This window comes from Meles meles, chromosome 20, assembly GCF_922984935.1.
Source record: "Meles meles chromosome 20, mMelMel3.1 paternal haplotype, whole genome shotgun sequence".
Lineage (NCBI taxonomy): Eukaryota > Metazoa > Chordata > Mammalia > Carnivora > Mustelidae > Meles > Meles meles.
This window is the reverse complement of record NC_060085.1, coordinates 321426-337197: the sequence shown is the minus strand read 5'-3', so window position 1 is coordinate 337197 and position 15772 is coordinate 321426. Positions and strand designations below refer to the sequence as shown.

The 15772-nt window shown below is 65.5% G+C and overlaps 1 protein-coding gene across 3 annotated transcripts; it reads right to left on the bottom strand.

Annotated features, from left to right (window-relative positions):
• Positions 1–3886: 3886 nt before the first annotated feature.
• LOC123933130 (mitotic spindle positioning) lies at positions 3887–15360 on the bottom strand. 3 transcript variants are annotated; one of them, XM_045992093.1, is made up of 5 exons: positions 15231–15360; positions 10082–11760; positions 9507–9637; positions 8680–8718; positions 3887–8188 (listed from the first exon to the last, which is right to left on the bottom strand). In XM_045992093.1, the coding sequence occupies exons 2-5, from the start codon at positions 11703–11705 to the stop codon at positions 8099–8101; spliced, it is 1884 nt and encodes a 627-aa protein (XP_045848049.1). In that variant the 5' UTR covers positions 11706–11760; positions 15231–15360; the 3' UTR covers positions 3887–8098. The 3 variants fall into 3 exon arrangements, with proteins under 3 accessions (XP_045848049.1, XP_045848051.1, XP_045848050.1); XM_045992095.1 differs by lacking the exon at positions 15231–15360 and adding an exon at positions 13261–13447; XM_045992094.1 differs by lacking the exon at positions 15231–15360 and adding an exon at positions 12763–12992.
• Positions 15361–15772: the final 412 nt, after the last annotated feature.

The following is a 15772-nucleotide window of genomic DNA, read 5'->3' as shown; positions in this document are numbered from 1 at the left end:
TGCATCCACGGGGGCCGGGGGCTTTCTGGGCCCGGGTCTTCGTGGGATGAGAGCCTCACAGGTGCCCCTTTATTCAACCAGAACTTACTGAGCAGCTACTGTGTGGTGAGGGGGAGGGAGCAGACACGTGGGCAGGTGGAGGGAACGTGCTGGAGGGACATTTGGGGCAGAGTGTGTGGGGAGGGCACAGCACGTGCGAAGGCCCTGGGCTGGACCTGCCTCGTGGGAGGAGGAACCGGAGGCTGTTGGTTGCAGCAGAACGAGTGAGGGGCAGAGAGGGAGGAGGTGACGGGGGTTAGGACTGGGGACCCTGCCCGGAGGCACCAGGGAGCCCCGCAGGGTTTCGGGCAGAGCAGGGACCAGCCCCACTCGGTGTGCCCTCTGGCAGCAGCAGGGGGACTGGCCACGGGTGGTGGAGGGAGACGAGGGGGGAGGGGACTGCACTGTCCTGGAGGAGGGGGGAGGAGGACGAAGGTGGGGGTGAGTAAGGGAAGGAGATGGAGACGAAAGGGAGATGGAGGGAGGGCGGTGGGGAGATGGAGGGGAGATGGAGGGGGATGGAGGGGGATGGAGGGGGGCGGTGCGGGATGGAGGGGGAGATGGAGGGGGATAGGGGGCTGGTGGGGGGAAGAAAGGGCAACGGGGCAGGGGGAGGGCCAGAGGGATAGATGGGAAGTGGGGGACGGACGCAGGTACAGCAACACAGGCTTGGGGGGACAGGGAAGAGGGAGGGCTAGTGGGGAACGTGAGGGGCAGAAGGGCTGCTGGGGGGGCCGGTGGAAGCCCCCACCAGACGCTCCCCTGCCCCGCTCTGCCTCCCTCCGAACCCCACAGGATCTTCCAATGAGCCCCTGGAATTCCCTGCCCTTGCCAAAGGCTGTTCTCCCGGTGCACTCTACGGAGGGGCTCCCCAGACCCCAAGCAGGAAGCCAGCGCAGGAAATGCCGTTCACAGGGGCAGGACTGGGAACAAAATTATACGTTCCGTTTGGAGTTTAAATGACAAGGAAGTTACATATATATAACTAAAATACTGCTGTTTTAACACAACTACTTTCCTTTTTTTTTTTTTTTTTTGAACTACTCAGTGTTCTAAAAAAAATCCGTCGAAAGGTTTTTAGATACAGAGAAACGTGTACAAAGGGCGTGTTGTCCTCTGAAACAGCTGGTCAGGCTCTGTCTGCCACCACTCCTCTCTTTGATGTCTCTACCAGCCTGGGGCACTTTGTGGGACTGGGACAACTTTGCCCCATCTGCAGGGTCAGGGGCTCTTAAGGAGCGGGAACTTGAAAGCTGCCGCAGACCGGCTCCTCCAGGGAGAGGGCGAGCGCCACCGCCGCACCGGTTATGTCTTGCCGCCCTCTGGTGGCAGCGTGCATTTGCTCCCTCAGCCTCCGACCACGAAGGTTGTAGGTGAGTCTCTGACTGCGGGGTGAGGATTCGTTTATTTACTTGGTCAATGTAAGAGCCGAGAGCCAACATTGTTCAGCACTGACTGTATGACCCGATGGCTGGTAACCCTCAAAATGTGTCACCCCAGGCTGAGAGAAGACATGCGCCTTGCCCATGATCATTCGGGGGTTCCAGGCAGACCTGGGACTTGAAGCTGGTGCTCTCAACAGTGAAGGGAAACCCAAAGAGCAGGTCTGGGTCCTAGAACCAGCTGAGCCTGAAGGCCTACCTTGACTCTGACTGTAAATTCTTGTTGTGTCAAAGCCTGTGGGTTGAGTTTGCTTCGGATTGAAGACCCTTTGGCTGTGGCCGAATCCAGCATCAGCATCAGCCCCAAGTCCCGCTGACCAGTTCTGTGACCCTCTGTGAGTCATCTGATGCTTCAGGCAGCCTCGGTGGCATTAAATGAGATACTGACCTTCACCAAAGCTAAGAGGTCCCTGGTGACAAGACCCACCCATATTTCAGGCTCTGGAGATGCAGGCTTTCTTGTCACTGGGGACGCTCATTCTGGGGGTGTGGAAGGAGCTTCCCGAGCTGATCTGGATGCCGCGTGTTCTCACACAGCTTAGTCGGGAAGCCGTTCACACACAGTCACAGGCTGACGACCGGCCCCCGTCGCAGGAAATGGCAAATGTTACTTGATTTAGCAAGTGTCTTTGTGGATGTGCCTACGGGCCTTGAGGCAGGGCAGCTTTCCCGGGTTGTCCTGGCGAGCCCTGTGCGCCCCCACGAATCCTGACTGGCGGGAAGGGGGGATTTGGGGCACAGGCCTGCGGCCTCCAGAGCCACCGGAGCACAGCTCTCCGGTGTTGTGAGCCACCCCGGGAAACACAGCCGTGCCCCCAACAGCAGAGTGACGCACAGAGCAGCCCGCACCATACGCACGTTCAGCATCCGGCCACGCCGTGGCCACCAGCCACCCGGGCCACGGGCCACACATACTCCGTGTTGGGACATCCCGCGGGCACTGCAAACCCCAGGGACTGGCCCGTGTCACAGATCAGCACGCCGGGGAGCAGAGACTCCTGCCTGTGGCTGCCCAGTCAGAATGCCGCGAGTCATACTCCCCAAAGCTTCCGTGGAAAGTCACACGTGCATGTGAATTTGGGGCCCAGGTAACCCATGGCCACCTTTGCAGAGTGGGGAGCAGGCAGCTTGCCAGCGGCTTCAGGTGAAAGGCCGGGTCTTCCTGTGACTTGGGTCCTGCTGGACAGACGCCGGGTCCCCCATGGCCTTCTATGCTGGCTCCAGGTGCCGGGCGCCCCTGGGGCCTTTAGCTCGCTCCTCGCCACGAGACACAGGCCCAGGTCCAGCGTGGCTCCCTAAAACCCAGTCTGCCCTGGCCCAAGAACAGGGATTTCTGAAAACAAGGGAGAACTCCGGGCTCTAAGAAAAAATGTCCTGATTTTTAAATTTGGCAAATTCTTTGAAAGCATCTTCCAACGTAAGCCACCGACAGGGGGTGAGAGGGGTCTGAGGCCCGACCGCAGCCTTCCAGCTGCTGCGCTGAGAACCCGAGGGCGAGGACGTCTTCCCCGCTGCACTGCGTCTGACCACGAGCCGCGGGCCGCCCCCTTTCTCCCAGGGAGACTGAGTCTGGGAGAGGGGAAGCGGGTGGGTGACTTACGCTGACCTGGTGAGTAGGGCCGGGGGCTGAGGTCTGAGCCCAGTTTCTGCCGGCAGAGCCCACCTCGGGTTGTCCCAAGACGACCAGGATTCCGAGGTGTCCCCAGAGTTCCGTCCCCCACCCCCCACAGTGTAGCTCCTTGAGCATGGGTGAGATTTGGTCAAGGTGGAGGGCTTCTCTGATGTAACCGGGGTCTCCAAATCAGTCAGCTTGGACTCCCTCAAGAGGGAGGTCACGCTGGTGGGCCGGCCCTAATCCAGAGGACTCTAAACAGGCCAGAGAGGAGGGAACAGCCGGGCCACCAACAGCTCACCGTGTGACAGGTGCTCGGGGGCAGCCGGCCAGAAAACGGAGACCCTGTGCCCCCAGAGCAGGAACAAAATTCTACCAACGCCTGAAGGGGCTTGGAAGCCCGTCCTTCCCTGGCTGAGCCTCTGGCTGCGCAGGCCGCCAGGGGACACCTGCCCACAGACTCATGGGACCCGGAGCCGGGGCACTGACCCGCTGGGCCGGGCCACCACCGATCCCCAGACACCCTGAGAAAACACACGGGTGTCCTGGCAAGCCACTAAGCGTACGCAAATTTAGCTCAGACCGTCCGTTTGCCAAAAGGCCCTTCTTTGTAATAGTCCGCGTCTGGTTTCTAAGTTAGGCCTGACACATCCTAACTGCATTTCCAGAGGAGCCCCTTTCCGCTTCCAACCGGCCTCGCCCCCAGCCCCCTGCTGCTCCCCAGACGACCCAGGGGAAGGAGGATGTGGCCAGATTTAGCAAATAAAAGCACACAGTAAGTTTGAACTGCGGGTGAAGGATGAGCGGAGTTTTTTTATAGCGATAGTAGGTCCCAAACACTGCATGGCACAAAAGTCGTCCCTCGTTGTTGGCCTGAAACCAAGTTTGGCTGAGGAGCCTGAACTTTACTTGCCCCGGCCAACAGCAGCCCCGCCTCCACACGCATGAGGGGGCGCGCGCCCCCGGGCCTGGCCCTGCCTGGCTGCCGGACCCAGGGCAGGGCGCGTGGCCTCGGTGCGGGCTCCCAAGTGGGCCGGGGTGGGGGCACCGCGTGTGCCGGTCCGCTGGGCGAGCGCACAGGGGAGTGGGGAGGGCAGCCTGGCTCCTGGGCCTTCCTCCTCCACGCAGGCCTGCAAGAGTGTGCGTCCCCCGAGCGCACAGGACGGGATCGGGGAGCCCCGCGGGGAACCTGGCCTGCATCTCAGCCTCTCTAAGGGCCCGGGAGAGAACGCTCCTCCCTTCCTGGATCGTGAACCTCGGGAAAGGACATCCGTCCCTTGCGCAGAAGAATGCGGGTGCCAGGGACACGCAGACACAGGGTCTCCGAGGGCCGCGCGCCAGGGTCAGCCCCACTCCGGCCTCCCTCGCCCCGGAGCCTGCTCTGGGGTCGTTCCCTCCTCTGAGATCCTCCTAAGTCTCGGGCAGCCGCTCAGCGCAGACCCGTTGGGGACGGGAGGCCTGGCGGGAGGGCACGCGGAGTTGAGGGACATCCCACCCGGCCTCACCACTGCCTGCGCCATCAAGAATCCGGGGGGCATCGCACGTTTTAGGGTACTTCTAATTTGTTAAGCAAATTGTAGGCTCCTCTGGGCGGTCCCCAAGGGCCTCTGCTCACTTCTAAGGAAGCACTGTTGCTTTCACTTTTTAAAAATCTTTGTAAAACACCCATAATACAAAATTTTTTAGTTTAACTATTTCTAAGCGCACAGCTCCGTGCTGTGAAGCACACACTCCCCCACCCTCCGTCTCCAGAACTTTCCGTGTCCCCACACGGAGACTGTCCCCACAAAGGGACTTCCCACCCCTGCCGCAGCCCCGGTCCCACCCCCTCCTGTCCCTGCGGACGGGACTCCTCTGGGGCCCTTCTGGGAGTGGGGTCCTGCGGGACAGGCCTTCTGGGTCTGGTTCCTGTCGCTGAGCCCCGTGTCCTCGGGGTCCCTCCACATCGTGGCAGGGGTCAGGGTCCCTCCCTCCAAGGCTGGACCGTGTTCCCGCCTGGGGACGACGGCGCCGTGTGTGTCCATCTGTGGACGGACGCCGGGTGCTCTCCCTTTAGGCTGCTGTGACTCGTGCCAGCGAGAGCCCAGGTGGGCACGTGTCTCTCCCGGTCCCTGAGTCCAGCTCTCCTGGGGACCCACCCAGTACTGGAATCACTGGGTCACATGGTCGTTCTATGTTTCATTTCTTGAGGAACTTGTTGGTGGCGTAAAGGTGACTTGTCAGACTGAACACGTAAAGGACTGCCTTGTGCTCCTGTGACTGGTCTGTCTGCTCCCCGTCCACATCCAGGGACCCTCACAGGTGGCCCTGGCACCCTGGCAGGGGGCAGGGTGGGAGGGGACGTGGCCATCATGTGCCCATGGGACTCGCAAGTCTTCCCTCCACCTGGTGGCCGGGGTGGGGTGCAGGAAACACTGTCCCTTGCTCCTGGTTGGGGGAGCGGGCCGTGTCTGGTCTGCTCCGCAACCCCTGCCCTGGGGTCGGGCAGCCAGCGGGCGCCCCAGCGGCCAGAACAGACCCAGCGCCTCGAATGGCATGGGCCCAGGGGCTCCGGACCACGTGCCCCCGACTGAGACCCTTAGGGGACAGACGGGCACACGACAGAGCCGCGCAGGTTGCAGAGGCCAGAACTGGGGGGCCCGGGGGTGGGTGTCACGTGGCCCCAAGAACCTGTGCCTCAGGCCCGGTTTGGGTGACAGGGGGTGGCCCTGTGGATGTGACCTGCCGGCCCCTTCTCCCCCAGGCAGTAGGGCCAGGCCACAAGGGCCGCTTTCAGACTCAAGCTGGGGAAGCTGCTTCCTGTGTCTGAGGGCTGCCGCAGCCCCCCCCAGACAGATCAGGGCTCAAGGACAGAGAGGAGTGTGGGGGGGGGAGAGAGACAGAGGAAGACGAAGTTGAGGGAGGACGTCACTGTGCTGCCGTCGCTCTGTGTTTTGGGGGAACCTTCACAGGCCACAGGGCTAGAGGCATTCTGAGCCCCAAGGACAGTCTACTGAGACCACAAGAGCTGGTCCCATCATGGGACGGTCTCAATGCTGGGACAAGGGCATTGTCCTTGGGGGGGGGGGATGTCTTCTGACCCAGATGACTCATGAATGTGTCCCTCGGGGACACGGCCCATATGCAAAGAAGTGTGGCAGGATTGGGAGGGGTGACAGAAGGGGCCGCAGGGGAGCCCAGACCCGCTGCACCTCAGCTGGGTGCCTTGTACACGACCTGTGCAACAGTCCTGGGCAGCCCTGAGCAGAGGCAAAGGAAGGTTAGCTGAAGAGGGCGACCAGGAGACTGTGTAGTGTGCAGAATAACAGTCCCATAGACGTCCCTATCCTGGTCCTGGGACATGCCACCTCCTGCGGCAGAGGGGACTTTGTCACTGCCCCGAGGTGGGAGTGACCGTGGGTTCCCAGGGAGGCCGGCGTCCTCACCAGATTCTCACGAGAGGGTGGCAGAGGGTGGGGGTCCCAGAGCCGGGCAGACCCCCCGCTGCCGGCGGGGAGGATGCAGGGGGGGCGCGGGCAGGAAAGGGCGGGAGCTGGGTCTCCCTGGGGCCCCGGGGGGACCAGCCTTGCCCACGCCGGGGCTGTTGGACTCCAGAGCGCCAAACTGTGAGAGAATGGGTGTGAGAGGTCCTCTGTCCCAGCAGCCGTGGGAGGCTGTCACATCCTGAGTGGGGGATGGAGGGACGGGCCGTATTGGCCCTGGGACGCTGATAGGGCAGGAGCTGGTGGGGGGCCAGGAGACTCATCGCAGGGCTGGGTTTGAGGCCCTGAAACTGCCTTCCTGAGGGTGGACGGGGCCCACGTCTGATTCTTGAACCAGGTCAGAGTTGCAGGAGTCCCAGAGGAAGCTCTGGTCAGTGAAACGCCCTCCGCAAACCCCAGGCAATCCCTGGGGACACGGACCTTGCCTCCCCCCTCAGACGGGGGCCGTGCCTCCTCCCTCGGCCTGTCTCTGTTCTGCCCTGCAGCAGCACCCCCCCGCCAGCCCTGCCCTGGGGGGCCACCACAGTCCTGCTCCTGCCTGGCTATCTGGGCCCTCGCCCGCCTGCGTGGGCCGTCTGAAGCCGGGTCTCGTGAAACAGCTGCCTCGGTTTCCCCAGCAGCAGCTGTGCGGAGCTGTAGTGGGAGGGGCCGGGAGGCTTCGGCGAGGAGCTAGCCGGGAGCCGGGTCCCATCGATCTCCCTGGGTGCGGAGGGAAGCCCGGGAGCCCCGAGGCCATGCAGAGGGCTGCAGCAGAGCTGGGACCGGGCCCTGGCATCCACAGCCTTGCCCAGAATGACCATGTCCCAGGACTGCGCCCCGCACCACAGAGCCAGAGCCACACCCCTGCACCGTCCCCTGACGCCGGGAGGCTCACACCACCCCGCGCACGCGGCTGGCACCATGGCTGATGCCGGGGCGTCACTGAGGCTGGGGTGGTCGGGACAGGCCGGTTGCCCACCCGGGCATCAGTCCACACGGGCAGGCGCCGGCATCTGGGGTGTGGGGCAGACGGCCCTTTCCTCCAGCAGGTGCGCGGCCACCCCCACGGGGCTCCATGACGCCCGCATCCTGCTGGGCGAGCTGCAGGGCTGGCGCTCAGGGGTGGGTGGCCCAGAGACCCTCAGATTGGGTGCTGCCCCCTCAGACCCGCGGCCCCCGAGGGGCCAGGACCCGGGTCTCCTTCCTCACCAGCGCCACTGCCCTTGGACGAGCAGGAACACCCGCATCGGCGCCGGGGGCTGCGGTCCGCCCCTTCTGGCCCAGGGGGTTCTGTCTTCGAAGCACAGTGGACACTTTCAGCGCAGCTTCCCAGACGGGACACAGAGCAGCTGCTCCAGGGAGACAAAAATGGCAAGAAAACCCCCATCTGAAAACACAGCTACCCTGGGGACTGGCAGCTTGGAACCCGTGGTTGACCCATGGTGGGTTTCAACAGGGACCTGTGTCCTGAGGGGCAGGGGGTCCGGGGACGGTCCCAGCAGCGCCCATGGGGCAGGGTACGGGCAAGGGCGTCCCGTCCCGGCTCAGTCCTGTCCCTCGCTGGCATAGATGCCCGCTTCCCAGCGCCTCGCCATGGCACTCTTGTGGTGGGTCACCCGCGTGGCTTCTAGGACCTGTGAGAGGAGACACGGAGTATCTGTCGGGATCCCGACCCCCCAGAAGTCTTCCCCCACCGCCAGCTTGGAGGAGGGATCTAGAGCAGGGCAAAGCAGGCCTCTCCCCTCCTCCGTTTCAGACCCTCTACCTCTGGGAACAAAGCCAAGGAATGTGCTAACCCACGCTGAGGCCCACAGCAGCTCAGCTGCCGGGGTCTGGCGTTCCGGACCCGGTGCAAACACAGACTCCAGCATCCACAGACGGGCTGTCTCGGAGGAGCCCCTCTCAGAGAACATGCCTTTGTCCCCCGCCCGGCTGACCCAAGCCTTCACTGTGGGGTAAAGGGGCAGCAGGCAGAGTTCGCTCACGCTCTGTGCCCACGGCCCCCAAAGCCGGTCCCAGCGAAGCCCACCCCAGGCAGCCACGAAGCACCCGCGTGCAGAGGAAAGGCTGGGGGGGCACAGACGGGGCGGGAGGGCAGGGGCCTCGTCCCCAGAGGCTCACTCACCTCCCAGTCGATGTGGTCGGAGGCGCTGATGCTGGCATACTGCAGGAAGGGGACGCACATCAGCCTGCGCCCTACGCCCTGCCCCAGAGCCCCCTGGGTGGCACGGTCCCACGAGGGCCCGCCGTCACCCCAAACTCAACGCGGTGCTCCACGCACTCCCCCTCAGTGATGGCTTGAAGCCCCATTCCCAGCCCTTTTCTCTCTGCACATGTCTCCATCGTGATGAAGACGGTCCACGGTCATGGTCAACTGAGCCGTCGTGCCCAGGCCCTGTGCCCAGCCTCACAGGGGGGCCTTCTCACCGCGCTGTGTACCTTACAGCACGGAGCCTGCGGTTCCGAGAGGGGCGCGGGCTGGCCTGGCGTCTGGCGCCAGCAAGCGGCAGGACTGGGACTGGAGCCCGGACTACGAGACCAGGCTGTGAGCCTTGGCGGGGGCTAGAGCTGGTGGTGTTGCCCGCGGGGCAGGGATCCCTCCCAGGGAGGCCACAGCCTCAGCCCTCGGAGGGCACCGCCCTGAGACCACAGCCGCGGGCACAGGGCTGAGGAAGGACGATGCTGCCACATGTCATCTCCCTCCTGCAGACTGGCCTGGGGGCCCGCATGTCGGCGGCCCCTGGCGGCAGCAGCCTGCGTATGCGGAGACACCCTGTGCCCAGTCTGCTGCGCTTGCAGGCAGGGGAGACGGAGGCACAGCCTCCCACAGGGCAGCGAGGGAGGCCGGCTTCAACCCAGGTCACACCTGAGGCTCCCTCAAGCGACCTGTGGTCCTAACGGGGTGCCGGACTTCCGCCAGGCCTCGGGGGCCGGCCAGGGCTCGAGACTCACCTGCTGCTCCTTCCTTCTCCTCTGCTCGGGAGCCGGGTCGGCGGGGGCCTCCGCCCTCCACACCAGGCCCGAGTGCAGGTGGACGGGGCTGAAGAAGTGGGTCCTGGACACTGAGTAGCTGCCCGCGACGCCTGCAGGGGAAGAAGGGCCATCAGGGAGGGTCCCTGGGCCGGTGAAGGCACAAGGCCTGGGAGAATGAGTCTCTGGCCGAGGACCTGGGTCAGGAGACAGGCGAGCCGACAGACAAAGTGACAGCTGGCTGGGGAAAGGAACAGACTGGCCAGAAGACGCGGTCAGGAGACACTGGGTGCACAGACAGGCCCCCCCGGCCCACGAACGCAGACCCAGACCGTCGGCACCGAGAGACCCGCGTCCACGCTGACAAACCCAGACCCCGGCCAAAGCTGGTGTCTCCGCGCGGAGTCCAGGGCGCCGGCCCCCACCAGCACGCAGAGTGCGCTGGGGCAGTGGACGGGACCCCCGCCCCCGGGACTCCCCACGCCGCGCCCCTCCCGCGCGCCCTCCAGCCTCCCAGGCCCGAGCAGAGCCGCCGCTGCCCGCGCCGCCGTCCTCACCCGAGGCCGCGGAGGAGCTCCGGGAGTCCTGGTCGTCGCCGTGGGCCGGGGGCGGGGAGAACACCTCGGGGAACAGGGCGGTGCGCCGCTCCTCCGCCGCCTCCCGCTCGCGCTGCAGGACGCTCTCCACCTCCCGCTCCAGCAGCTCCGACGACGGGGGCCTTGGCCGCCCCCGCGCAGGGGTGCCCCCCGCCTCCCAGCCTCCGCCGCCGGGGCCCTCGGCCCGCGGGGGCACATCCGGGACCCGGAACCGCAGCGGGCTCAGGTGGAAATACTCCCGGCGGACGACGGCCCCGTGCGCTCGCCCGCGCCCCGGGGGCGGCCGTGGGCACTCGCGCTGCCTGCCGGGGGGCGTTCCAGGGGCCTCCAGGGGCCGCCTCGGAGGCCCCGCAGCCCCGGCCTCGTCCGCAGAGAGACCGCGGGGCTGGGCGCGCGCCTGGACGGCGGGGCCGGCGGGGCCGGCGGGGACGGCCCGGCCCCCGGCGCGCAGGAACGGCTGGTAGGCGTCCGCCGGGATGCGGTTCACCTTCCTCACCTGGGGGCCGGGGTCAGCCGCGCCGCCGGCCGAGGCCAGGTCCAGGATGGAGTCCGAGCTGAAGGCTCTCCGGAGCCCAGACTGCGTGGCCTCCGGCTCCTGCCGCCGCCGGTGGTCCTCCTCCCGCCGCGTCCCCTGCGCCAAGTCCCGCTGCACGTAGAGGGACGGGCGGCCTCGCTCCCGCCGTGGCGCCGCGGCCGGGCTCACCGTGGTCAGCAGCAGCGGCCGCGCGGGGATCTCCACCAGCTCCTGCTGGCTGCTCGCCCGCCGCAGCCCCCTCTGCTCTCGCAGGTCCGCTTCCCGCTCCTGGGCTAGCCGGATCTCCCGCTCGATGGGGGTCTCCTTGGGGAGCCGCCGGGACCCGGCCTGGGCCGGGGAGGCTGCGTCATGCGCAGCCCGCACGGGAGATGCAGCCGGAAGGCCCCCGACCCTCTTCTCTGGCGGGAGCACCTCCCTCTCCACGGGGAGCGGCCCACCGGGGGCCCTGGGGGCCTGATCGACACCGGGTGCAGCACGAGCAGGGGCCACGCGAGCTGCAGGGTGCAGAGGGGCCCCGGCGCTGGCCTGCTCTAGGCTCAGAAACTGCTGCCTGGCTGCCAGGAAGTCAATCTGCTCCCTGTCCACGGCGCTCTCCTCCAGGGGCCCAGTCTGTGGCTGGGTGCTGCTGGGGTCCGGGAGGCCAGGGGTGCCATGCAGCGTGGCCACCGTGCTGCTCTTCCTGAGGGCCTGGCTCTGGATGACCACCCAGCGCTCCTGCTCCAGGTCCCCTGGCCGTTGAGGCTGGGCGTCCCTGGTGTCCAGGTGGCAGGCCTTCGCCTCCTCATCCTTGTCACCCTCCCGCCAGAGCGTCCACGGGGATGACTGGCCAGCAAAGGCGCGTGGGCTAGAGAATGCCCCCGTCCTGGTCGCATTCAGCCGGGCTTCTTGGTGAGCGGGCCACGCCTGTGGCTTGTCCTGGCCCCAGCCGCTGGCCTCTGGCCCCACATCCACCACCTCAAACGTGTAGCTGGTGTCCCCACTGGGGTCCAAGCCAGCTAGGCGAGGTGAGCGAGCGATGCTGAAGATGGGGTATCTGGTCACTCGGTCCATGTCCTGGGGGTCTCAGCTCCCCGAGGCTCCCAGGGGCGGAAGTGCTCCCGGCTCGCTGAGGAAGGAGAAAGGAACAAGGGCCAACAGGTCAGGAGACAGAACTCTTGGGGAGAGGCTCGATTGCCAGTCCCTTCAAGGGCAAAGTCCTGGCCAAGGGGCCTCTGTGATTGGTTCCGGGATGGGTGAATGAGCTGGCCTCGCCAATCAGAGCGCTCTGCCCTCTGGCCTCTGTGATTGGCTCAGGGATGGACATATGACCCAAACTGTCCTAGACCTGAAATCCTGATCTGAGCCTCGGCAATTACCGTGGAAAATAGGACCCTCACCCACCCTGGCTTGGGGCACTGGGAATGTTTGAGCTCCTGGATCCAGCCACACCTGGATCCCACTCCTGTACTGACTTGCCCATCTGCCCCCGAGTGTCTGATGTTTGTGGGAGCCCCACTCCTGCTACTGCCCTCCCCGCCCAGCTGGCCATGGCCAGACCCAAAGCCGTCCCCAGGTGGCCTCCCTGGGCCCCTGCCGGGACACGCTCTGCCTCTCTTCCAGACGCACACTGTGAGGCTTCTTGACAGGATGTGTTCATCAGCCTGCCCCTCATTAAGAGATGTCAGGGGAAACTGAGACTCAGGTGTGGTGGGGAGCAGGGACTCCCACTCCCAGTTCCTTCCCCTACCCTGCTTAGAAGGACACTTTGTCCGGGCCCAGTCAGTCCCCCGCCTCCGTGCCATAAAGTTAGGACAGGCTAGGGAACACCTTGGACCTTGTCCTGTTGGACCAGGAAGGCCTGGAGCCTCTGGGCCACACCCCAATCCAGTGCTCCAGGGGCGACTGGCACCCCTTCCAGCTTTGGAGTTCTGCTGAGCACAGCTCCAGGAGCCCTGTCCGCCAAGGTCACGCACCTGCTCTCAAAACTCTGGGGCTCCCGGCCTCGCCCGCAATTCTCAAGGCCTTTGTCTGGCCCCGCACAAACCCCCAAACTTCATAGGCATCCCTACCCCACATCCGACCTGCCTCCTCCCACAACTTCATTTCTACTCCTCTACAGCCTTCTTACCGGCAGCCTGCAGGACATCTCCTCCAGGGAGCCCCCCCAGATTGCCCCTGCCCTTGGAGCCTGTCGTCTGAGCATTATTTGCAGCCTGGCTCAGCACCGAGCTAGGCGTCCCCTTTCACAGCCGAGGAGAAAGGACTGGCCGTTCCCAGCTCTCCAAGCAGCCCTTGTCCTCGTGCCCGTCCTCGGTTTTCAGAGCTGCTCTGTACATCGGCTGTCTTTTGGCCAACTTGCTTGTAAAGCCTGTGGTTCTAAAAAGGAAAACACAGCCCCTCCCTGAGCTGGAGAAGTGGCATTAAGCCCCGGGAAATCCATCCTGGGAACGATGTTGGAACTGGCACGCATCACATTGGCTTTTGTGTGTATCAAATACCGAAACTATTCTCGGAAAACCAGTAGTTAGAGACAAGCCGGCCTGGGTCATAGACCCCAGCCAAGGGGACGGAGCTCCTGCCCCCACAAGCACACAGCCCCCCGTGGAGGTGTTCTCCCTGAACTCACAGGGGCGGGCACATCTCTGAAAGGGGGTAAGCTTCTTCGAGTCTTGTCTTCTCCCGCCTGAGGCCATCAGCCCAGGTCTCTCCCGCTAGCGGACCAGACGAGCCTTTCCCCTGCAGCCCGGAGTCTGGCGCACAGCGTGGATTTCATCAGGACCGCTGCGCAAGGCGTGGTCTCTGCGCACACAGCTCCTCCCGGGTGCCCAGGATGTGGGAGTCGGGCTCCTGTCTGCCACAGACCTGGCTGCCCCCCAGGGCTTCCCCTCCAGCCCCGAGCCCCGTGCTGACCCTGAGGGCTGGGCGGGACTGTGCCCAGGCCCCGGATAGCCTCAGGGAGGGCAGGCATGGGAGGGGGTGACGCAGGAGTGTTTGCTGAGCGAGCGAGTGGACGTTCACCCAGCAGGGTCTACAGGCCACACAGGACAGCAGCTCGGGGAGGAGGAAGCTGCCGGGAGGGTGTCGGGCTCCCGAGCGGGAGTCGGGCGGAGCACGGTGCGGACGCTGCTGGTTCCTGGTCGGTTCCTGCCGGGTGACTCACCGAGGCCACTGGGGCGGGGCGGGGGCGGGGGCTCCGGCTCGAGGCCCCAGGGCCCCACCGGTTTGCGTCCTTGGGAAGCCCTCTGCTCCCCGTGGGCCTCCGTGTCCACACCCGGACTGTAGGTAGAGCCCACGGCGCTTGGCTCCGCGCTGAGACCTGCCACGCACGGTCAGTGCCCTGAACCCCGTATCAGTAGGTCAGTAGGTGCCGCCTAAATGCTCTCCCGGTGGTTGTTAATATCATTATTATTCAAACCCTGGTCCCGCCACGGATCCCAGGCGGGCTCCCCCTCCTACAACACCTCAGCCTCCCCGCGTGTGAGCTGGGAGGACGCTGAACCCACATGGGGCCGGAGGAGGGGCAAGGAGGCCTGGTGGGTTTCGCCCCAGGGAGGCCCCAGGGGCTCCTAACCGGAGAGTGGGGACAGTGGTCCCAGAGCCCCCGGCGCGGCCTTCCCGGAGCTGCCGTGCACAGAGCACCCCACGCCAGCACCCAGGCCGCTCCTCTTAGGGCCCTGGGACGGGAGCAGAGAGAACTGAGGCCCAGAGGGGGGAAGGTGCTCACCCAAGGTCACGTAGGGACAGAAGGGCAGGTCCTGAAGCCCGAGGCTCTGTCCCAGTCGGGCACCTCCGCTTCCAGGAAGCCGCCCAGCCCCACCCCGCCGCACGCTGAGGCCAGACTGCCAGACCCCAGTGGGCTTTATGGCCCCTGGAGCCACACACCTGCCTCCTGCTCTGGAGACAACTCCCTTCGGAGGCGCGGAGGCTCACACAGGGCAAGGTCTCACGGCAAAGCGGGGCGCAGGCACTCGGGCCCATGCAGAGCCTCCAACACCTGGAGACCCCGGGACCCTGAACAGAGTGTCTGCCCCAGGCCCACAGGCTCCCAGCCGAACCCCCTCCCAGGCCAAGCCTGCCCCCCCCCCCCCGTGTCCTGACCCTGGACCTCCTGGGGGTGTCGCCCATCAGGCAAGGTCTCCGCCCCAAGTTTCTGGCTGGTGCTGTTGGCTGTTCCTGCAGGATTCTCAGGACCAGGCAGGGAGCAAGCAGATCCCTCCACGGGAGGCTCGGGGCTCAAGGTTCTTGGGTTTGGGGGCCGGGGCAGACACTGAGGCCCCAGCAAGGTTCCGGGACTGAGCCTCGGCTCCCGCAGGTGGGGGTGAGGCGGGAAGGATAGAGACCCCCTAAGACCTCAGAGGCACCAGGGGTGCAGAGCAAGGCGGGGCCCCCAGCCCCGAGAGCACAACCGGAGGAGGTGGGATGGGGAATGGGGACCCCCGCACCCCGAAGACCCCACAGGTACCAGCTGGCAGTGCGCCTCTACACCAGAAACGAACCCCTCCCCCCACGGACCCCGGCCCGTCCCTGCGCGGCGGGATCCCTGCCCCACCCCCGCCCCACGCAGGACCCCCGCCCCGCCCTGCCACATCCCCTCACCTGCGGGCTCCTGGCCCCCAGCAGCCCCTGAGCCCGGCTCCGACCCTGCCGGCCAGCGACAGGCGCAGAGACACCGGGTGCCGCCCCGCCCACGGGTTGCCAGGGGACAGGGCCCCGCCAGGGGAAAGCAGGTGCACCCCTCCTCCCGGGCTCCACCTGGGCTGGGAAACAAAGTCCAGAGGAGGAAGGAGAAAGACGACACCCAGGCAGGGCGGAGGGCGGGCAGCATGCCCATGGCCCCGCCGTGCCTCGGCCTGCAGGGCCTCCAGTCCCGCAGAGCCAGAACTCACAGAGGTCCCTTTCTTGCGGCTGCCAGGCTCTCCAGGACCCCAGAGAGGGGGTGTCACTGCCCAGAGTCCCACAGTGGGGCCCGTCCAGCCCCCTGTCCCCGTGCCACCTGGCTCAGCCCATCCTGTGGGGCTACTACTCCCGAGATCCCTTTTGGGTGCAGGTCCCGGCTGCTGGTCTGGGGGGGCGGCATGAGAGGTCCTGCTGGGCCTGGATTCAAACCCCACTAAGCCTCCCTGAGCCTGTTCTCTCCT

What these genes read in the sequence shown, in the direction of transcription:
- LOC123933130 (XM_045992093.1), bottom strand. Translation starts at nt 11,705, where the DNA reads ATGGACCGAGTGACCAGATACCCCATCTTCAGCATCGCTCGCTCACCT. An exon ending in GGAGAAGGAAGGAGCAGCAG is followed by an intron (nt 8,719 to 9,506) that starts GTGAGTCTCGAG and finishes CCCTTCCTGCAG; the next exon opens with TATGCCAGCATCAGCGCCTC. An exon ending in CCGACCACATCGACTGGGAG is followed by an intron (nt 8,189 to 8,679) that starts GTGAGTGAGCCT and finishes CTCCTCTCACAG; the next exon opens with GTCCTAGAAGCCACGCGGGT.